Source organism: Pristiophorus japonicus, chromosome 4 (genome assembly GCF_044704955.1).
Source record: "Pristiophorus japonicus isolate sPriJap1 chromosome 4, sPriJap1.hap1, whole genome shotgun sequence".
In the NCBI taxonomy this organism is placed as follows: Eukaryota; Metazoa; Chordata; class Chondrichthyes; family Pristiophoridae; genus Pristiophorus; species Pristiophorus japonicus.
In genome coordinates, this window is record NC_091980.1 from 266,196,417 (window position 1) to 266,220,795 (window position 24,379).

The window sequence follows — 24,379 nt, forward strand, 5'->3', positions numbered from 1 at the left end:
ATGCAGCTGCAGGGAATGGGAAGTCGAGGTCTTAGTCATTATTACTATTTTGCTACTTTATTATTTGAAGCACTACAGGGAATGTGAAAGTACAAACATTTGTATCAATGTGAAGATATCAATCCCTTGTATTTTAACAGCACTTTGGTCACTTCAAATTAAAATCGGAGTTTCAAGACTTCTTTTAATATATTTAAAAATAGATGCAACAAATGAATGACAAAAATTCAAACCTGGCTTTCTATTGCTGATGTATATCAAGCAAGATGCCGGCTTAAATCATTTCCTCCCTCCCATTTTTCTCTTTTTCCTTACCAATTTTCTTCCATCTGCTCCTAAAGGCACTTGTAGGGTATGGTCTCCCAGGCACAAATCACTTTTTGGTACGAAAGTGGCCGGTATTCACCTGGGAGTTGAACAATGAATGTTGGCAGGCACAGATGGGCATCATAGCTGAGCCTGATCCGGTCTATAAGCTACATGTGTTATATAATATATACACACACACACATTCACAAGATGATCTGGAGCAGGTACACTGGCTACTTTTTCCCTCAATAACCCAGGGGCATAGACTAAATCTTAAATCATTAAAGGTATACTTATACCACAACTGTATCATCAATACAAAGTGGTTTTCAGTTAGCACCAATGCTACAGTTATAGTGTAAATGCAGCCTGAATCAAAAGTCATAAGCCTAACCTGGCATTGCAATGCATTTCCTGGAGAAGGTTTAACTGAAATGGCTGACTTAATTTGAAATAGAATTCATAAATTTGAGCAATACCCAATAGAAATTTTAAAAATTCAGAACATGGTCAAAAATTAAAATTAAGTATCTTACCATTGATAGGTGATTCAAGAATTTTGTGAAAAATATTTTGTTTGTTACTTATAAAAGGCTTCTTTCCATGAATTTCACTTGTACTACATTTCACAATGCTCACAGAAGTGTTGGGAGAGGCTGCTGATTCAGACGAGGTTCCTTTTTTAACAACCTCAGAGTCTTCTGTAATATTGCTCAGTGTAGGATTCTGGGAAATCACCAGATCGTTTTTAAGCAGTTGGTTGATTGAAGTCATACCATGGAGTTTGAAAGAGGAACTTTTCTCTTCTGGTGTTGCAATGGATGTAAAAGTTGGAGAAATGGCAGAGGAGACCCAATGATCAGGCTGACAAATTGGAGAAAACAGAGCAACTTCTTGCGTTGTCAAAGGTTGTTTTTCATTATGAGGTAATGTTTCTGTTTCTATTTTTAAGGGAGTGTGTTTCAAAGACACTGGTGTTGAGCAATCTCTCATTACTTTTGTTCCTGCTGCAAATAATTTTGAAGTAACCATGTTGCTGCAGTTTTCCCAAATCCCAGGGGTGCATTCATCTAGTTCTGTCTTTGTTACTTTTGTGTTTTCAGAAGATGATTTGCCTGCAAGATGTTGAGAGAATTCAGTGGTTTTGTTATAAATATTATTGGTCATTAAGACATCACTATTTTCATCGATTTCTTCAAATGAAAAGCCTAGATCAAAGTTAACAGAAAATAGTTCATCTGAACAATTGTACATGTTATGGTCATCAGCAACAGGTCTATGCTGGTCAACGCATGAATTTTCACAAAGCATCTGTCTTTGAAATGATTTATGCAAAAGTGACCTGTGTGTTACATTGTGTTCAGTTGTTCCATTTTCCAAACTTTTATTTCTGACTGCTTGAGCATTTTGTAGTGGTTCATCCGACACAGTAGACTGCCTCTGCAGTCCAGAGACATCCTGTGTGATTGCACAATTTTTGTAGTCAGGAATGCAAAGAGTAGAAAGGCCATCAAGTGATGGTTCATCTTCAAACAAAGGCAAGCTCTTCTGATATAGAAATGATACATCATTTATAGAATCCTTGAGGGTCTTACTGTTTCTGCTTTTATTTTTATCAGTTGAATTATAATACTGGTATGAAGGATCAAGTAATTCTTCTTGGTTTACACTTGATTGAGCTTTACAATCTTGTTCCAAATCTTCTTCAATATTACTATCAAATAAATCATCCCAGGAAGGACTGGATCCTGCGGTAACATGATTACTCAAATCTTCAGAAAAGGTCACAGGCTCTCTGCAAGTCACTAAATCTGTTGATTTAATATTGATTGGTGGTGAACCACCTAGGAATGGCTTGTCTCCTTGGTCAGGTTTTAAAACATTTACTGGTGGTGTTCGTGAAATATCTGATTGCCTTCTATTTTCTTCATAATTTACTTCTTCACAAAAAGAAAACCCATCTAATGAAGGGGGAGACGTACTAAGAAATGATGTTACGTTTTCCAAAACCATTTCAACACTGGTAGGAACGTGTCTTACTGAATCATAATTGGAATGTTCAACAACTGGTGAATAAGAATGTCTGGTTCTTCCTGGATCTGTATTTGAGGATTTTTGTTGCAGACTGTGGTCCTGAGTTATGAGAAAGTCTGGGAGGTAAAACAGTTTGGAGAGATTAATTCCATTAATTGTTGTTTCATTAACTAGTCTATTGTGTCCTGAATTGACACTGATTGCTTCACGGTATTTAGAAAAAAGATTGTGCGAGCCAGCTGCTATTATTTCCCCCATTGTGTAATTATTTATTGGTTCATGGTGATGGTACTCTCCATTTTCTTTCTTCCTCATGCCAGCACTTTTCCATTCAGTGCTTGTTGATTTGCTTTCAGCAAAATCTATATTCAAACTGATTTTCATGCGACTCTCCAAGGTATTTGACCCACTGAAGCAAGTCGCTTCCTGTACATCACTATTTATGTCCACTTCAATTTCTCCCTCTGGTTGATCGATCTGTTCACCTGGCTTTGATCCATCACCTTTAGAGGTAAATGCAACTTCTTCGTCTTGACAATTCCTAGAAATACAATATGGAGACTTCTGTGTTTCTTTGGAGTTTGCGGTTTCAGGACAAGAGGACGAACAATGAACTTTTGTCCTTTTTATTTTACTGGTGTTAAAAAGAGAGTATTCCTCATCGTCATTCGTTACTGTGCACAAATTATTTTGTTTCACACTATTACTTATGTATTTCTTTTTCTCACGTCTAGGCTTCATTAACTGATCCATTTTACGTTTATCTCGATTATTTGCAATGGAAATAGATGTAACTTGGGGTTGTAGAGAGAGAGTTGCTTCAAAAATATCATCCATATTTAAATAAGACATAATGTCTAATGAATAGCTGCAGTCATTCTGTAACAGAAATACACATTATTAAAGGCAAGATTAGACAGTTGAAACAAACCTTACTTGAAAATAGTGTACAAATTTGATACCCATATTTTGAAGTTATACATTACAACTCTTAACAGTATAAAAAGATGGAGGACTTTAGGGGGGAAAAAAGGCATCTGCGGTGTTTTACCCTTATTCTCTAACAGTTTGTTTTATTGTTAGTTCCTGGTCTCCAGTAGTCATAACCTAAATTTATGGCATAAATTATTTATGCTTAGAGTCAGTAGCTTATGGAACAGACTGACATTACCGGTATTTAACTCAGAAGTGTCTCATTCAAGCTCCGATTCAGATAGGAGTACAGGGATTGGGTTTAGGGCAGAAAAAGATAAAAGTAATGGCCAGTGAATCAAGAAAAAGGACCTGAACAATTAACCATACTGAATGAACTGAAAACTCATTCCTATATTCTGTTTTATCGAGGATAATAGGTGGATGGAATTGAGGAGGTGGAGCTGTAGACATGAACCATTAAACAGTATTTGCTTCTCTCAATGTAAGAACATAACGGTCATTTTGCAATATATCACATTTATTACACCCTATATGAAGTGGCTTCATGTTGGGCATCTGCCTAGCGCTATCGGAGATATGCGAGTTACTTTAATTTGAGCCAATGACCATGTAAATTTGTACTTGATTTTGCCATTTGACCCTAGTGAGCTTCAAACTCCATATCCCATCCATCATCATGCCCAGCTATTTTCAGCTCTAGAACTGCCTGCCAGAATCCTCATCTCAGATCATTGAGATAGTCTCTGCAATTCCAGGCTTGGCTTCTCCAACGTTCTCCTTCTAATATCTACCATACAGAATTTAACAATCTCCACAGCCAGCATCGTAAGTCGCATTCAACCATCACCTCCCTACCTACCTTCAAGATCTCCCTCCAAATCATACCTCCTCTAAATTTTCTATTATTATTGCTCAATGTCTGTTTTTATTCTCCATTAAAGGAAGTTTTAAATGATACAGGCGCTATATAAAAAGGGAATTATGTTAAGCCTGTATTGAACCTTGGTTAGACCACACTTCGAGTACTATGCACAGTTTTGGTCTCATTATAAAAAAGGATAAAGAGGTATTGGATAGGTGAAAAAAAGACTCTCAAGATGATATCACAACTGAGAGGATATAATTATCAGGAATGGCTGAACAGCCTGAGGCTCTTTTCTATAGAAAAGAGAAGACTGAGAAGTGACCCAATACAGGTCTTCTAGATATGAAAGGGTTTGATAGTGTAGACGTGGAGAAGATATTTTCATTGGTGCAGGAATTCAAAACTAGGTCATAATTATAAGACAGACGACAGACAGACAGACAGACAGACAGACAGACAGAGTCAGTCAGTCAGTCATAAACTCAGTAGGGAATTCAGGAGAAACTTCTTTACCCAAAGTGTATCATCATCATAGGCAGTTCCTCGGAATCGAGGAAGACTTGCTTCCACTCTTAACATGAGTCCTTAGGTGGCTGAACAGTCCAATACGAGAGTCACAGTCCCTGCCACAGGTAGGACAGGCAGTCGTTGAGGGTAAGGGAGGGTGGGACAGGTTTGCCGCTCGTTCTTTCCGTTGCCTGCGCTTGTTTTCTGCATGCACTCGGCGATGAGACTCGAGGTACTCAGTGCCCTCCCGGATGCACTTCCTCCACATAGGGCGGTCTTTGGCCAGGGACTCCCTGGTGTCAGTGGGGATGTTGCACTTTATCAGGGAGGCTTTGAGGGTGTCCTTGTAATGTTTCCTCTGTCTACCATGTGATCTCCTGGGAGAGGCAAAAACCAGATAAAAACCCAGGCCAATTGGGAAAAAGAAAATCTAGGAAAATTCCTCTCCGACCCATCCAGGAGATCACCTTGGCCGTATTCGATTCTCTCAGTATCTGCATCGTATCTGCACCAGCCAACAAGAGGTATCCAGTCTAATCCCACTTACCACTTCTAGGTCCATAACCCTGCAGGTTATGACACTAAGTGCCCATCCAAGCACCTTTTAAATGTGGTGAGGGTTTCTGCATCCACCACCCTTCCAGGCAGTGAGTTCCAGATCCCCACAACTCACCGAAGAAGCCCCCTCTCAAATCCCCTCTGAACCCTCCACCAACCACCTTAAAACTATGCCCCCTCGTAATTGACCCCTCTACCAAGAGAAATAGGCTTTTGCTATCCACTATATCCAGGCCTCAACATTTTGCACACCTCAATGAGGTCTCCTCTCAATCTCCTCTGTTCCAATGAGAACAAACCCAGCCTATCCAATCTGTCCTCTTAACGAAGATTCTCCATTCCAGGCAGCATCCTCGTAAATCTCCTCTGCACCCTCTCTAGTGCAATCACATCCTTCCTATAATACGGTGACCAGAACTGCACGCAGTACGCAAGCTGTGGCCTAACCAGAGTATTATACAATTTAAGCATAACCTCCTTGCTCTTGTATTCTATGCCTCGGCCAATAAAGGCAATCATTCCGTATGCCTTCTTAACCACCTGGCCTGCTACTTTCAGGGATCTGTGGATAAGCACTCCAAGGTCCCTTTGTTCATCTACACTTCTAAGTGGCCTACCGTTTAATGTGTATACCTTTTCCTTATTAGCCCTCCCAAAGTGCATTACTTCACACTTCTCCGAATTAAATTCCATTTGCCACTGCTCTGCCCACCTGACCAGTAGATTGATATCCTCCTGCAGTCCATGACTATCATCAATCACACAGCCAATTTTAGTGTCATCTGCAAACTTCTTAATCAAACTCACTATATTCAAATCTAGATCATTGATATATACCACAAAACGCAAAGGACACAGTACTGTGCCCTGCGGAACTCCACTGGAAACATCCTTCCCGTCACAAAAACATCCATCAACCATTGCCCTTTGTTTCCTACCTCTAAGCCAATTTTGGATCCAACTAGCCACTTTGCCCTAGATCCTGTGGGCCTTAACCTTCGTGACCAGTCTACCATGTAGGACCTTATCAAAAGCTTTGCTAAAGTCCATATACACTACATCGTACGCACTACCCTCAGACAATCTTGGTTACTTCCTCAAAAAATTTGTTCAGGTTAGTCAAACACGATCTTCCCTTAACAAATCCGCGCTGACTGTCCCTAATTAATCCTTGCCTTTCCAAATGTAGATTTATCCTGTCTTTCAAGATTTTTTCCAATAATTTTCCCACCACTGAGGTTTCGCTGACAGGCCTGTATTTACTCAGCCTATCCTTTCTCCCTTCTTAAACAAGGGTACCACATTAGCAGTCCTCCACTCCTCCGGCACCATGCCCAAATCCAGAGAGAACTGGAAAATGATAGTCAAGGCCTCCGCTATTTCCTCTTTTACTTCGCTCAACAGCCTGGGACGCATTTCATCCGGGCCTGGGGACTTATTTACTTTCAAAGCTGCTAAACTCCTTAATAACTCCTCTCTCATTATGTTTATTTCATCCAGAATTTCACACTCCTCCTTGATAGCAGTATCTGCATTGTTCCTTTCCTTTGTGAAAACAGATGCAAACCATACCAACATCTTCCACAAAGATTACCCTCATGGTCTCTAATAGGCCCCCAACCGTTCTTTAGTTACCCTCTTGCTCTTAATATATTTTTAGAACATCTTTGGGTTTTCTTTAATTTTACTAACCAAAAATTTTTCATGCTCTCCCTTAACATTCCTAGTATCCTTTTTAATTTTACCTCTTAACTTTCTATATTCCTCAAAAGATTCTATAGTAGTTAGCTATCGGTATATGACATAAGCTTCCCTTTTTTTCCTTTATCCTCCCCTATAAGTCCCTAGACATCCAGTGGGCTCTAGAATAGTTATTCCCACCCTTTTTCTTTAAGGGCACATGTTTGGCTTGAGCCTTCCGGATCTCCTCCTTGAATGCCTCCCACTGTTCCGACTCTGATTTACCCACAAGTCCAGTGTAGCCAAATCACTCCTCAACTTAGCAAAAGCCATGGTTTTTGGCCCACAACAATTTGCCTACATATTTGCTCCTTTATCTCCCTCCCACTATTTGGGGGTCTATAATACACGCCCAGTGGTGTGATCACCCCTTTTTTATTTTTCAATTCGACCCATATGGCCTCATTTGATGATCCCTCCAACACATCATCCCTCCTCATTGCTGTAATAGTTTCTTTAAATCAATACCGCGACACCCCCCCACCCTGCTAAAAATCCTGCAACCAGGAATACTGATCTGCCAAACCTGCCCCTCTTTCAGCCATGTCTCTGTGATGGCTATAATGTCATACTCCCAAGTGTCTACCTGTGCTCTTAGCTCATCCGCCTTATTCGCTATACTCCTTGCATTAAAGCATTAGCACAGAAAGATCTCCTTGATTACTTGTTTCCTCGGTCTTACAGATTCGCTTTCTAAATTCTTGCTATCCAATTTCAGCTTTACTTCTTTCCCCATTGAATTTGTTCTCAGGTTCCCATCCCCCTGCCAAGCTAGTTTAAACTCTCCCCAACAGCACTAGCAAATCTCCCCGTGAGCATATTGGTCTCGGCGCTGTTGAGGTGCAACCCATCCGATTTGTACAGGTCCCAATGCCTCCGGAATTTAAAGCCCTCCCTCCTACACCACCTCTCCAGCCACGCATTCATCCTCTCCATCCTTCTATTCTTGTACTCATTAGCATGTGGCACCGGTAGTAACCCAGTGATTACTACCATTGAGGTCCTACCTTTAATTTCCTTCCTAGCTCCCTAAATTCTGCCTGTAGGACCTCATCTCTCTTTCTACCTAGGTCGTTGATCCCAAAATGGACCATGATCTCTAACTGTTTACCCTCTCCCCCCAGAATGCCCTGCATCCTTGAGGCACCAAAGCATTCTGGTGTCATGTCTGCGGCCGCAGAAACGCCTCTCTGCTCCCCTAGCTATAGAATCGGCCATCACTAGAGCTCTTTTATTCTTCGTCCCTCCCCACCAGTGGTGCCTTGGAATTGGCTCTGGCTGTACTCCCCAGAGGCACCATCGCCCTCATTGGTGGTCAGAAGTGAATATCAGTTTGAAAGAGAGATGGACTCACGGCAGGGGTGGGGGATGACGACTCCTGCACTACCTGCCTAGCATCCTTACTCCATCTGGTGGTAACCCAATTCCCCTCTACCTGCACGCTTTTAAGCTACCACTTCCTGATCGTGCTAACCACGTAGCTCTCAGCCTCGCAGATGCACCATATAGACTCCAGCATATAGACTCGAAACACGGAACTCGAGTAGTTGAAGACACCTCCTGCACACATGGTTGTCTAGGCCATGCGAAGCATCGAGGACTTCCCACATGCCACAGGATGTGCACTCCACAGGACTAAGCTGCCCTGCCATCCCTCTAATTAGATTTATTGAGCGAGCGAGTGAGCGAGCAAGCGAGACCAATCAAACAGCCAACCACTTACCTGCCCAGACAAGGGCTGTGAGATCCTCGTCAGAAGTGAACTCCTCGCCTTAAAGAAGACGAGGTACTAGAAAAGCTGGTTGTATTTAAAAGTAGATAAATTACCAAGACCGGATGGGATGCATCCTAGGACGCTGAGGGAAGTGAAGGAAGAAATCGCAGATGTACTGGCCATAATCTTCCCACCCTCCTTAGAGATGGGGGTGGTGCCATGTTACACTTTGTTCAAAAAAAGTGTAACGTTGACAGCAACGATAGGCTTGTCAGTTTAACCTCAGTAATGGGGAAGCTTTTAGAAACAATAGTAAAAAGGGACAAAATTAACAGTCACATGGACAATTGTAGATGAATTAATTAAAGCCAGCACAGATTTGTTAAATGCAAATCGTGTTTAACCAACTTGATCGAGTATTTTGATGAGGTAACAGAGAGGGTTGAAGGCAGCAATGCGTTTGATGTGGTGTACACGGTCCAAAAGGTGTTTGACAAAGTGCCACACAAAGTTGCCAACAAAGCTGAAGCCCGTGGAATAAAAGGGACAGTGGCAGCATGGATAAGAAATTAGCTAAGTTACAGGAAACAGTAATGGTGAACGGTTTTTTTTCGGACTGGAGAAAGGTTTACAGTGGTGTTCCCGCGGGGTCAGTACTAGGACCACTGCTTTTCTTGATATATATTAATGACTTGGATGTGGGCGTACAGGGCACAATTTCAAAATTTGCAATTGACACAAAACTTGGAAGTATAATGAACAGTGAGAAGGAGAGTGATAGATTTCAAGAGGACCTAAACAGACTGACGAAATGAGCAGACACGTGGCAGATCAAACTTAGCGCAGAAAAGTGTGAAGGGATACATTTTGGTACAATTCTGAAGGGGATTCATGAACAGAGAGACCTAGAGGTATATGTGCACAAATCATTGAAGGTGGCAGGGCAAGTTGAGAAAGCAGTTAAAAAAGCTTACGAGATATAGTGTACAAAAATGAGGAAATTATAATGAGCCTGTATAAAACACTGGTTCAGCCTCAACTGGAATAGTGTGTCCAATTCTGGGCACCGCACTTTAGAAAAGATTTGAAAACTTTAGGGAGAGTACAGAAAAGATTTATATGTGAATGAGCCCAGGCATGAGGGACTGAGTTACGTGGAAAGACTGGAGAAGCTGGGGCTGTTCTCCTTAGAGCAGGGAAGATTGAGAGTGTTATGTATTCAACCCTATATAACCAGTATTCTACCACCACCAGAGGGCATATCTGTTGGAGTCCCAAGGGATCCCAGCATCCCTTGGGAGCACTGTATATAAGCAGGCCTCCCATGCTGTATTAACATTCTGGAGTTAGAATAAAGAGACGAAGGTCACACTTACTCACGTCTGTAGTACTCAATCACATTACCTTATTACGGACGCAACAACTGGCGACGAGATAACGAACCATATCCTGGAGAAATTCTCAGAAGGGGACGATTGGGAGGCCTTCGTGGAGCGACTCGACCAATACTTCATGGCCAACAAGCTGGAAAGGAATGAGAACGCTGCCAAACGAAGGGCGATCCTCCTCACCGTCTGCGGGCCAACAACCTATGGCCTCATGAAGAATCTTCTTGCTCCGGTGAAAACAACCACCAAATCATATGAAGAACTGTGTACGCTGGTACGGGAGCACCTAAATCTGATGGCAAGGTATCGATTTTATACATGCCAATGGTCTGAAGATCAGGAAGTGGCAAGCTACGTCGCCGAACTAAGGCGCCTTGCAGGACATTGTGAATTTGATGGATTCCTGGAGCAAATGCCAAGAGACTTTTTTGTGCTTGGCATTGGCCATGAGCTTGTCCTTCGCAAACTATTGACTGTTGAAACACTGAACCTGAGCAATGCCATAACGATAGCCCAGGCATTTATGATGTCCACCACCAATAACACCAAACAAATTTTGCAGCATAAAGATGTTTCGGTAAGTACTGTACGCAAGGTAACGTCGTTTTCAGACAGGAATGCATATGGCAGAATGTACACGCCTGCAGCTGCATGACCTCAGATGACCCAGAGTCTGCCATCAATCGTTAATGCGAGGCAGTTAACATCTGTTGGCGCTGCGGAGGTGATCATCGAGCTCATCAATACCGCTTCAAACACTATGCGTGCAAAGGCTGTGGAACAATGGGACACCTCCAGCGAAGGTGCAGATGAACTGCAAACCCTGCAAACCACCACGTTGCAGAGGAAGATCGATCCATGGCGGATCGAATTGAACCAGAGACTCGAACCGAGGAGGCAGAAGTGTACGGGGTACACACTTTCACCACAAAATGTCCACCGATCATGTTTAAAGTCGAACTGAATGGAATTCCAGTATCCATGGAACTGGACACGGGTGCGAGTGAGTCTATCATGAGCAAAAAGGCCTTCGACAGGCTGTGGTGCAACAAGGCACACAGGCCCAAGCTCAGCCCTATTCACACCAAGCTGAGAACTTACACCAAAGAGCTGATCCCTGTTATTGGCTGCGCAGCAGTAAATTTCTCCTATGATGGAGCAGTGCACGAACTACCACTATGGATAGTACCAGGAGATGGCCCCACACTGTTCGGCAGAAGCTGGCTGGGAAAAATCCGCTGGAACGGAGACGACATCAGAGCGCTTTCGTCCATCGACGACGCCTCATGTGCCCAGGTTCTGAGCAAGTTTCCGTCATTGTTTGAGCCAGGCATCGGAAGTTTCTCGGGGGTGAAGGTGCAGATCCACTTGATTCCCGGTACACGACCCATCCACCACAAGGCACGGGTGGTGCCATACATGATGCAAGAGAAAGTGGAGATCGAGCTGGACAGGCTGCAACGAGAGGGCATCATCACACCGGTGGAGTTCAATGAGTTGGCCAGCCCGATCGTTCCGGTTCTCAAGGGCGATGGCACGGTCAGAATTTGCGGGGACTATAACCGTTTTTCACTGCAGGACCAGTAACCGCTACCCAAGGCAGACGACCTATTTGCAACCCTGGCTGGAGGAAAGACATTCACCAAGTTGGATCTGACCTCAGCCTACATGTCGCAGGAACTAACGGAATCTTCGAAAGGCCTCACCTGCATCAACACACACAAAGGTCTGTTCATCTACAATAGATGCCCGTTTGGGATTCAATCGGCCGCGGCTATTTTCCAAAGGAACATGGAGAGTCTGCTAAAGTCGGTTCCGCACACAGTGGTTTGCCAGGACGACATATTGATAACGGGTCGGGACCCCATCGAACAATTCAAGAACCTGGAAGAGGTTCTAAGTTGGCTAGATCGTGCGGGACTGAGGTTGAGTTCTTAGGGAGAAGAATCGTGGCAGACGGCAAGACGGAGGCCATCAATAACGCGCCGAGACCACAGAACATGACGGAGCTGTGGTCGTTCCTGGGACTCCTCAACTATTTTGGTAATTTCCTACCCGGGTTAAGCACCCTGCTAGAACCCCTACATGTGCTGCCAGACAAGGGAGATGACTGGGTCTGGGGGAAATCACAAGAGGCTGCTTTTGAGAAAGCCAGAAATCTGTTATGTTCCAACAAACTGCTTGTTCTGTATAACCCATGTAAACGTTTAGTGCCAGCTTGCGATGCATCTTTGTACGGAGTCGGGTGCGTGTTACAACAAGCAAACGAACATTGCATCCGGTCGCTTATGCGTCCAGGAGTTTGTCCAAGGCCGAAAGGGCCTACAGCATGATTGAAAAGAAGCTCTGGCATGCGTTTACGGGGTAAAAAAAAAATGCACCAATATCTGCTTGTACTTAAGTTCGAGTTCCAGGATCCCAGCATCCCTTGGGAGCACTATATATAAGCAGGCCTCCCATGTTGTACCAACACTCTGGAGTTAGAATAAAGAGACTAAGGTCACACTTACTCACGTCTGCAGTACTCAAATCACATTATCTTATTATGGACGTAACAGAGGAGATTTGATAATGTTGTTCAAAATCATAAAGGGTCTGGACAGGGTAGATAGAGAGAAACTGTTCCAATTGGCTGAAGGATCGAGAGCCAGAGGACACAGATTTAAGGTGATTGGCAAAAGAACCAAAGGCGACATAAGAATTTGTTTTTTCTTTAAACAGTGAGTGGCTAGGATCTGGAATGCACTGCTTGAAAGATTTGGTGGAGGCAGGCTCAATCACTGCTTTCAAAAGGGAGTTGGATAAGTACCTGAAAGAAAAAAATTTGCAGGCCAATGGGGAAAAGGCAGGGGAGTGGGACTAGCTGAGCTGCTCTTGCAGAGAGCCGGCATGGGTTCGACAGGCTGAATGGCTTTCTTCCGTGCTGTAACCATTCTATGATTCTATGACGGGAGGAGGGTCGTGCGGAGCGTAAACATCAGCATGGACTGGTTGGGCTGAATGGCCTGTTTCTGTGCTGTATATCGAATGCAAATCCTATGGGCTAGAAATTCATTACCATTTCCGACCAGTGCAAGTTTCGTCAAAGTCTTCCGCCGGCGGTTTCAAAATACCGCTGGGGAACGGACTGCCGGTGTGGAAAACTGAAAAAACCGCCACCGCCCGAGTTTGGTGGTAACGGTGTTCCGTAGCGGAGGGAAAAAATACTGCACCGGTCACTGGGCTGGCTGAATAGACACCCCGAGATAGTGGCATGGGATTCATGAAGCAGGATCCTGCTGGCCTTTCTCCGGATGCCAGCATTCTTGCTCCTTCTCCCGCCAGTTCGCCATTGTCCTTGCAGTTGCCAGTAAGCTGTGCTAACCAGATTTCTGAAGTCCATGCTGACCTGGTGCAGTCTGAGGCAGAGCCATCACGGCCCAAAGCCTCTCGAGGGCGTCGCAGGAGGACATCTGAACCGTCCTCTTCAGATTCTCAGCAGTCATCCACCTTGCACTTCGTAGAAGCACTAGAATAGGCAAGAACACTTATAGGATAGACACTAAGGGTAAACACCAGGGTGAATAGTGTAGTATTTGTAAGCGCTGTTGATTAGGTCATGTTTTCATTGTTTTGCTTTTGCTAGTTGATAAAGGCTGATGATGATAATTGGGTAGTGGTGGAATTGGTGGTCTTTTTTATTGTATTCTTTATGGGGAAAGGGTTGAAAGGATTGAGTGCAGAGGTGAACTTCTTGATGGATACTCAGTCGTGGAAGGCAAGGCATGTGACAACAGTGCTCCGAAGTCTGTGGTGAAGGACATCTCACAAAAGCGGTCTTCAATTAGATGGCGACGAACATCCCTCAGGTGCAGGCTGTTTATCTGGAACCCTCTGATGCTCCTCCTGATCCTTCTCCTCTTCCTCTTGTGGTTCCTGAGCTTGAATTTCTGGCACAATTGCTGGTGGTAACGGCTGGTCTCTCATGATCGAGAGATTGTGGAGCATGCAGCAAGTCAGCACGAATCTGGAGTGCTCCTTGCCCTCTTGTCCCTCCTCCAGCAGCTGGTGCTCTGCCTGGCCTCATCCTCCCATTCCTCCTCCAGACCAAGAGGGATTCCTAGCAAGATTCCCATGACTAAACACTCTTTGTCCAGGTGATTCTTACAGGTCTCCAATAAGGTACAGTAGCACAGCACTCACTCTCTTTAGGTAAAGTGCTCAGAGAATCTCCGGAATAAATGTTGAGAGCGTTCGTGAAGTCTTGACAAAATGTCTCAAAGTGTCCTGATGTGCATCTGAAGTCCTCTTCAAACGCAGTGTAGTCAGTCAATCTCCCCCAGCATGTGAACAGTGAAAGCTGAGCATGGCTTTAAGTAGCGCTCGCAATCCTCACCTAGCTGTTCAGCTAGTCGCTTTTAGTAGAGGTCGTTAATTGCAGCACTAGCCAGCAAAAAAGGGGGTGTAGCTTCCTTCATGAGCATTAGGAGCCAGTTTAATTGGTCATCAGAGCCTTAATCAACCTTGGGACGGCCGTTCCTAACCCACGTTTCAACTCCCTTACCAAGATGATGTCTTGCGCTAAACGCATGCTAGCCAGGTGTTGCAACTCAAGACCTCACCTTGGCCATATCGAAGACTCTTTAATATCTGAAGTACCAGGGGTAAATCGCCCCTATATCATACAGATGCTAAATCAATTTCAGATGAGTAATTGCCTTCAGTTGCTTTCTTTGAGTTGTATTCAACTGCAAGCTTTTATTACTGACGTGCGTTTCATTGCAGTTCACAGCGTTACCTTGCCAACAGAAATGTGAAAATACATTAACCTCCTTTTGCAGTGAACTTGACGTAGATGCTATAAAACAAAAAAGAACCCAAGCAAGGTAATAATTTGCAGACCTAATCCTCTTATATATACTGTTCCAGTTTCTATAATAACCAAAAGGTACACCAAGGCTCAAGTTGTGTTTTTAATATTGCTAACAATGATTTTATTTACATCCATAAAATCAGGTCAGCAAGTCTGCACCAGAAAAACATCCAACTCAGATAGCAGTGGTTTAATTTTCATGATGCAGATATTATAAAACCAATGAACTAAAAAAAAGAGATGTAGAAAATCCCAAAACATACTATATTGCATGCTGATTTACTGAATCGAATTTAAAAACTGATTTTTAATCTTTTCTTTAAAGTATCAGTAGCCCTTTGATATTAAGAAAATAATTTCAATCTTTTAAAAAAGGATTTATTCCATTTGAAATCAAACACTGAATTTACATTGCCAGTTTTTAAATTTGCAAAAATTGCTTCAGTAAAGTTCATTGTTAATGCTACTGTATTTGTTTTGTCCTCAGATGACATTTTTGTACTGAATGAAGGAACCAGAAGCGAAAATAAGTTCGAGTTCACAACTGCTTGCATTTTTCTCCCTTTATATGACTGTTGTGCTCAAAGTAGGATACGGGGGAACAGAACACTTTCAATTTCAGGCAGTCAAATCTGTATCAACCATTGTGCATCCAGATCAGCTCTGCTAAACTGTGCCCCAGCCTCAACCCCAGAAGAGCATCTTCTCCTACCTGAGTTCTGTTCATCACTCTAGTTTTCATTAGGGAATGGGCTCACAGCACAAAATGGTGGAAATGGGCCCATAGGACAAAACTGGTGTGTGCAATGGAAAGACAATGCAAACTAGTACAGGAGGAAGATGTTGATACTAGGACCTGACCAATACAAGCCAAACGTATTTCACTTATTATCCTTATGGTCAGATGACAGGAGATTCCATCCAGTCAGTCTGGCTAGATTCAATACCGTCTAACCCACTGCCCAACATAGTTCCTTTCTTTCCTTCCCTTAATTCCCAAAACAATATTTATTGGTTCATCTGATAAATACAATACATAACATTCATTCCTTACTATGTATTTCAAATCAAATTATCTGATATTTGTTTGTATATTAGAATCATAGATTCATGTAAAAGTTGAAACATCAAACTCACTTCAAACTTGAATGATAAGGGAGTCAAAAGTTATGGAGAGCGGGCATGGAAGTGTAGTTGAGGCCAAGAGCAGATCAGTCATGGTCTTATTGAATGGCAGAGCAGGCTCGAGGGGCCAAATGACCTATTCCTGCTCCTATTTCTTACATTCTTATCTTAGCAATTGTGCATTGAGATTTTATATTTAAGAACTATTTTTGTTTTGACTGATCTATAATGCATATCTCTTGTTTCACACACACAAAAAGCAGATTTTATCTGAGTTACAGTTTCATTCTGTTGCAGGAAGACTAAATCAAATAATGAAAAAAAATGGGAATTTTCCATCAGACTCCTCTCATGTGTCTCTTGCAGCCAGTCAAGAGTGCGTTGGTGCTGTTCTGGGAGTAGGCCAGTCATGAGGTGTAGTCTGGAAAGAACTCAAAAAGGAAAAAAAATGGGAAATAAGGCAACTTACTCTAAAAATATGTAATTTAGAATTTTTCTGGAAACAAATTTATCAGTGTGTTTTACAATTGTTTTGCAGATTGTTAAGTAGTCTTTGTGTACATTCAATAGATTATCTCACTGACCTCTTCTTGTCTCATCAAATCGATCATGTCCATAATGCTTATGAAGTGCTGGCAGCGATCAGAATGGTCAACCAAATGGGTAGAAAATGGACGACTTTGCCAAAGACTCCACTCTGACAGAGAAAGTTCATGAATTCTACCACTCTCATGTTCCTATAACATACATATAGAAAGAACTTGAAACTACTATAAAGTTATATTTTTCTTCTTTTTTCCCCCCACTAGATCTTAGTCTACTTTTCTTTCTGCACTAAAGGATAACCAAAGTTACAAAAGTTTACACATCAAAATTTAGTGGTGAAGGTAAAAACTGACTTCAGAATTTACGAACGTGTTTCATTTTTCCCAAGAATAATGCCCCAATACTACTACAGGTACAACGTCCTGAATCCGGCTGACCAAAAACGTGACATTTTTGAGGCGGCCAAGATGTCGACATTGGGCGGCGAGGGACGAGGAAACCGGTAAAAACCGGCAAAAAAACACAGCGCCGGGGGGCCATGGGAATCGACAGGCGGCGAGGAACACCAACAGCGAGATCAGAGATCCGGCATAATCCAAAAGCCGACACGGTCTTCGTCCCGAGGTTGCCAGATTTCAGAGATTGTACCTGTACTTTTACAACTACAACATCTACAACTAAAACCTACATTCATACAGTGCCTTTCATGAAGCAAAATGTCCCACAGTACTTCACAGAGGTGTAATAAGATTTTTTTTTTTTTAATTGAATGCCAAGCCAAAGGAGGAGATATATGGAAGAGTGAACAAAAGTTTGATCAAAATGGAGCATCTTCAAGGTGTGGAGGTAGTTGGGAAGGTAGAAGAGTTTAGGCAGCTGAAGGGACACCACCAATTTTGAGACTGGGGACGGTGGGGGCAGGGTACACAAGAGGCCAGAGTCAAAGAAGTGGAGTGTTCGGGATATTACAGTTTAGAGGAGATTATGGCGATAGGGTTGAGCATGACCACGAATAGATTTAAACATGAGGATGAGAATTTTAAACTCAGGTTTCTGGGGTAATAAGAGCTAATATAGCTTTGCGATGACTGGGGCAATGGGCATTTGGTATGGGACAGAATACGAGCATCGGAGTTTTGGATAAGCTGGAGCTTAAGGAGCCCATTAGAATAGTAGAGTCTGGACGTGACAAAGGCATTGATGAGTGTTTCAGCGGCAGATGGCTGAGGTAGAGGCAGAGGTGTACGTAGTATTTTTTTATGAAGAAGATGATGAGAGATTGGAAGCTCAGCTCAGGATCCGATAACAGGTTGCAAACAGTCTGCTTTAGTATGAGAAGTGGATGGGGAGAGGGATGAAATTGGTGGCAAAGGTATAGAATTTCTGAAGGGAGACAAAGACTTCAGACTTTATATAAATAAAAGTTACTATTATAGTTATTATTTCTGCACAGTTTGTTGCACTTAGTTTGAAGATTGTACTTCATGCTCTTTCAACAAGCAGGTTTATCATCAAGCAGGTTTTTCTTTCCAATAATCCTGATTCTAACCATGGTGCATTATCCCTCTTCAGTCTCTGCAGCCTTTTACATGGTCAACCACACCAACCAAGACTAGCTGCCAGACAACCAGTCTGACAACTGAGGCAGTGGAGGTATTAAGAGATAGAGCTAGGTGTCATCATGTTACATGCGGATAATGTTGCCAAATTACAGCACATAGATGAAAAAGAAGGGGAGACCAAGGGTAGATCCTTGGAGAACCAGAGAGGTAACGGTGCGGATAGAGAAGCCATTGTTGGAGATGTTCTGACTATGATCGGATAGGTAAGAGTGGAATCAAACAAGCAAAGTCCCAATGGAGGAGAGTAGGAGGAGGATGGTGTGGTTGACCATGTAAAAGGCTGCAGAGAGACTGAAGAGGGATAATGCACCATGGGTAGAATCAGAGGATTACTGGAAAGAAGAACCTGCTGGTTAAAAAACTGTTGAAAGAGCATGAAGTACACAGTCTTCAAACTAAATGCAACAAACTATGCAGAAATAATAACTATAATAGTAACTTTTATTCATATAACGCCTTTAAAGTTGTAAAACGTCCCAAGGCACTTCACAACAGTATTACAAGACAAAACAGATAAATTTGACACAGAGCCACAAAAGAAGAAATTACGGCAGATGACCAAAAGCTTGTTTAAAGAGGTAGGTTTTAACAAGCGTCTTAAAAGGAGGAAAAAGAGGTAGAGGCGTGGAGATGTTTAGGGAGGGAGTTCCAGAGCTTAGGGTCCAAACAGCTGAAGGCACGGCCACCGATGGTTGAGCAGTTATAATGAGGGATGTTCAAAAGGCCAGAATTTGAGAAGCGCAGATACCTTGTGGGGTTGAGGCTGAAAAAGATTATAGAGATAGGGAGGGGCAAGGATGAGAATTTTGAAATCGAGGCATTGTTTAACCGGGAGCCAAAGTAGGTCAGAAAGCACAGGGGTGATCGTGACTTGGTGCAAGTTAGTACAAGGGCTGCTGAGTTTTGGGTGACCCAAAGTTTACGTAATGTGGAATGTGGGAGGCCAGCCAGGAGTGAGTTGGAGTAGTCAAGTCTGGAGGTAACAAAGGCACGAATGAGGGTTTCAGCAGAAGTGCTGAGGTAGGGGCGGAGGTAGGTTTTAATTATACTGCGGATATGTGACTTGAAACTAATTTCAGGGTCAAATATGACACCTAGGTTGCAAACAGATTCATGCTAGGAATGGAGTCAGTGATTAGGAAACACAGTTTGCGGCAGGGACCAAAGATAATTTCTTCAGTCTTCCGAATATTTCATTGAAGAAAATTTCTGCTCATCCAGTACTGGATGTTGGACATACAATCTGACAATTTAGATACCAAGCAGGGGTCGGGAGAAGTGGTGGAGAGGTAGAGCTGGGTGTCGTCAGTGTACATGTGGAAACTGACGTTTTCAGATGATATCTCCAAGGGGCAGCATATAGATGAGACATAAGAGGAGGCCAAGGACAGATCCAGAGGTAACGTTGTGGGAGTGGGAAGAGAAGCCATTTCAGGCGATTTTCTAGCTACGATTAAATAGATAAAAATGGAACCAGGAGAGTGCAGTCCCACCCAGCTGGACGTTGGTGGCGAGGCGTTGGAGGAGGATGGAGTGGTCAACCGTGTCAAAGCTGCAGACAGGTTCAGAATGACGAGGAGGGATAGTTTACCTTTGTCACACTCACAAAGGATGTCATTTGTGACTTTGATGAGAGCAGTTTCGGTACTGTGGCAGGGCGAAAACCAGATTGAAGGGATTCAAACATTGAATTTATGGAAAGATGGTCATGGATTTGGTAGGCAACAATACGTTCAAGTACTTTGGACAGGAAAGGGAGGTTGGAGATGAGGCGCTAGCTAGCAAAGTGGGGTCAAGGGTTGTTTTTTTGAGGAGAGGGGTAATGACAGCAGATTTGAAGGAGAGGGAAACAGTACCTGAGGAGAGAACGCCGTTAACAATGCCGACTAACATGGGAGCCAAAAAAGGAAGTTGAGTTGGCATCAGTTTAGTGGGAATAGGGTCAAGAGAGCAGGAAGTGGGTCTCATGGACAATATGAGTTTGGAGAGATCAAGAGGGGAGATCAAAGAGAAACTAGAGAAAGATATAAGTTTAGGGCTAGGGCAGGCGGGAGCCTCACATGAAGTTTGCCCCTGTGGGCTAGGTGAAGGAAGGGAACTCGCAGAGGCAGCTGATCAGATGGTCTCAATCTTAGAGACAAAGAAGTCCATGAGCTCCTCGCACTTGTTGTTGGAGGTAAGTGTGGTGGAGACAGGGGAGAGGGGTTTAAGGAGACGGTTAGCAGTAGAGAATAGTAGCCAAGGGTTATTTTTGCAATCCAGAATGATCCTGGAATAGTAAGCAGTTTTTGTAGACAAAAGGAGGACCCGATAATGTTTTATGTCTTCGAGCCAGATCTGGTGGTGAGTGGCTAAACCAGTTGTCCGCCACATCTGTTAAAGTCTGCGCCCTTTTGACTTGAGGGAGTGAAGATGAGGGCTGTACCGGGGGAACGGCCAGTGTGGGAGAGAGTAATCGTTTTAATAGGGACGAGGGCATCAAATGTGGTGAAGGTGTGGTTGAGCAGATCAGTGGCTGCAGAAATGTCATTGTTAAGAGTGCCAAAGGTTGGACAGTTTTGAGTTGATAAGTGCAATTGTAAGAGAGTTTGGAGAGAGTTTTGGCCAGGTGCGGATTCAGAAGGAAGTAGGTTTGGATTGGGGAAGGGGGATGTGGGCTAAGAGCAATACAAGGAAATGGTCAGAGATGGCTTTATCTTTAAATTGATACAATTGGAATAGCAAGGCCACGAGAGATTGCAAGGTCAAGGAGGTGGCCGTGAATATGGGTTGAAGAATTTACATGGAGGGAGAGATTAAGGGAGGACAGGAGGGTAGTGAATTCAGAGGAGCGAGAGCATGATGAATTGAGATAGAGGTTGAAGTCACAGAGGATGAGAAGTCGCTCGGTGCATAGGCTGAGGGAAGAAAGCAGCGAGGATATATCAGTGATCAAGTTTTAATCATATTTGGGTGGGCGATAGAGAACGAGAATTTTGAATGAGAGGCAAGAGGGGTGGAGTACGGTGAGATGTTCAAAAGATGAGAAAGTGCCGGAAGAGTAGGGGGACAGACCAAGGTATGATAAAGATTACTACTAAATTACACGTACGAACAGAATATTGGCAACATGCTTCAGTTCAGAAAATGAGTTACAGCTAATATCCCTTTAAGAAATTTACACCAATGCACCAATTTTGATCAGTGACTTTCCCCATACATTTTGAGAGCCTCTCACGCAGCCAATGCATATCCGAAAATATATGCATTGGCTGTATGAGAGGCTCTCAAAATGTATGGGGAAAGTGCGAGCACAACAGCAATATTGGCCCTTGTAAAATTCACCCTTCTATATAAGGCATCATTTTAAATTACACCATTAGTTGTTTGATTAGAGGAAGCAAAACAGACATTGAGTTTAACCACAAGAGAATATTTAGCACAGAAGAAAGTAGCTTCAAGTATCACTGTCAATGAGAATTAACAAGATGGTAATTAGAGGCCCAAGAACCAAGTCTTCCTCAGACAATGGGAAGCAAACGCTACAATTTATCCACTGTTTTTTGGTGGCCATGAGGAAACAGAAGTTGCAGAAATGTCCATTTCCAGATGAGTGCTTGCTGAAAGCTACTTTACAGATTCTTGCAGCAAATTTTGGCAACTGCTTGCTCTGGAAGGTCCCCAATAGGCATATCTCTAGATATGAGAAAGGCCAAAAATGACAGATGCTGGGTTAAACAGAATCCACTTGTGAAATTGCCCATTACTTTTGGAGCATCCACTTCAACATTTTATTTCCTCCCACAAATAATGAGCACAGGGGTCTAGAGGATTTTGACAGAATTAGTGGCAGAATTGCATGGCATCATAAAAAGCAGGTGGAACCACATCACTTATTTATGTCATTTACTACCAGTATGTCATTTGTCCAACCCCTCCCCAGGTACTTGCTATTTGAGAAACAGCAGAACTAATGCGAGACAAGGTACCAGGATATGCAAGGTCGGGATCACATATCTGTGTCCTGAACCTGGATTCTATCCTGACTGAACGACTGGTAATAAAACAAAACCCGAGGACACTATAGTCACATTAATTTTCCTGACCTGGTAATATACAAGAACACAGAAAACCGCCTAGTAAAGAATAGGTGTGATGACCTAACTAAGAAGGCAAACCTCTATGGTGGGGCTTGAACCAACAACCCTCTGATTCAGAGGCAAGAATGCTACTGAGCCAAGTTGGCTCAAAACTTGATCTGAGCTTCTTTGAAGAATCCAAGTTTCCACTACACGAGAGCTAAAATTAAGGAAGGTCGTTCAGACCATTTTAGTTCATCCAAAAGGAACCTATCGTCCCCACCCCCTCCCTTTCTTTCCTCGATCACATCATCAATATGTCACTTAAATAACTCTGTCACTTGACTCCTCTAAGGGAATACCAGAACTGACCAACTGGCTCAGGCAGGTCTCCATGACAAACTGCAAGAAAAATTTGTTGTGGCTAGTGTCATCGGGAACTAAATGAAAATGAAACATTATCAACTAATAAAAGATTATGGTGTTATTACTAGAACTGTCTACCATAAATTACGCTGAATCAGTTAAGAGAATATTGATAAAGCAAAGAAACATTTGTTGTTACATAAAGACAATAGAAGAATTTAGTGTGACTTTCAAAAAGAAACCTTATGCAGAACAGATAGAGTTCATCTGACTAAAAAAGGACAGCATTATGGTGCAAACTTATTAAAGGGACAATATTGATTCTTTACACACACACACACACACACACACAATGGCAGTCCTTATTTGTGTACTGTGGCTGAAATGAATGAAGAATTTGGGTCACTTACCACCACAGCTTCTGGTTCATCCTTTACAAACTCAAATGGAATTGGCATTAATCTTGGTGTCCCTAAATCATCATTTTTCAAGCGGAATTTTCTATCCCAAATTTCAAATTCTTCTGGAGTCAACAAACCATCTTCCTTGGACTTGGTCTGTTTTATCACTGCAAAAACAAAATCAAAAATGTACCTTTCCAGTAACAAATGATTTCAACAAGTCAATTTTTAAATATTTTCATCTTTTAAAAAAAATTGGTTTTAAGATGATTTCAAATATGCATGTATTTTTAAATCAATGCATTCCCTTCAAAGAAACCAAGGGACAGAAAGTACTTTTTAAAAAAAAAACCTCCAGTAATCTGTGCCAAGATCTGATAGAACTGGGGTGGGCAATTATTTGGGCTGGAGAGCCACTTAACAAGTTTTGATGAACTGTTGAGGGCTGCCTACCAAATTTTCCACCCAAGATGCGTAGCTGCATGGTTGCGCACTGATCACATGCAGGCCACTCCTCAGCTCCTGCCGCTGGAAGAGATAACGCGCATGCGCGGTTGCATGGTGACCGGCCGCGCAGCAAATTTAAAAGGACTACACGCGAAACAAAATTAGAGGGAACATTGACTACTATCTGAATTTATGTTTATGCAATGTGCTATCTTAAATACACAATATGAATTCGATACTGCTTAGAAATGAATCAAAGATAAAAGTTGAAAATGTTGTAGTATCTTCTGGTCTCTGTAAATCATTGCTGTGAAATAGAACTGCACCCTCTTTAGAGCCGGTGTCAGCATCAATTTTCCACCTCAGTCACCCTTATGTCCCTCTGAAAAGATTACTAATGCCGTCCCAATTGGTGCCAGATGAGGATTCCCCTGCTGCCGTATTCTGTGCACCAGAAGAGGAAAGATGCAGCGCCAGTATGAGTCATGGAGATGAGCAGCCATGACTCAACTCTAAACTGGATAGGGCATAGTCCAATACGCAATGCATTCTGGGTATGGACATCCACCATTGGGGCCAAGAATCACGGAATGGATCTTTTTAAGATCTGGCTGGGAGAATTGCTTTTGCAAATTATTAATTTGAATTAAGTATTACTATGTTTTTTCCTTGGCTGCAGCTCGGGTCTGTCTCTGGCCCATGAGAAGGTGAAAGTGGATAGACGAATATGCAGATTGAGCTCCAGCTCGCATTCTATTTCTATCCCGTCCAGCAGGCCAGATAGAATGACTAGATGGGCCGGATATGATCTGCCGGCCATATTTTGCCTACCACTGTGATAGAACAACACTCATTTCCTCAGTGGATTATTCACAATAAGCTCTACCTTTAGGGAGGGCACCAACAGGAAA

The 24,379-nt window shown here is 42.8% G+C and overlaps 1 protein-coding gene across 3 annotated transcripts in view; it reads right to left on the bottom strand.

The window, feature by feature from the left end:
• Positions 1-24,379, bottom strand: part of fancm (FA complementation group M) — a 175,910-nt gene that overhangs the window by 31,136 nt on the left and 120,395 nt on the right. The window contains exons 12-14 of one of the 3 annotated variants that reach the window (XM_070879411.1): positions 23,031-23,188; positions 16,613-16,765; positions 1,086-3,222 (exon numbers count right to left, since the gene is read on the bottom strand). In XM_070879411.1, coding sequence (XP_070735512.1) covers positions 1,086-3,222; positions 16,613-16,765; positions 23,031-23,188 — 2,448 coding nt within the window. Of the gene's footprint in view, positions 1-845; positions 3,223-16,271; positions 16,450-16,612; positions 16,766-23,030; positions 23,189-24,379 lie in introns of those variants that run through there. The other 2 variants (XM_070879410.1, XM_070879412.1) reach the window with 2 other exon arrangements.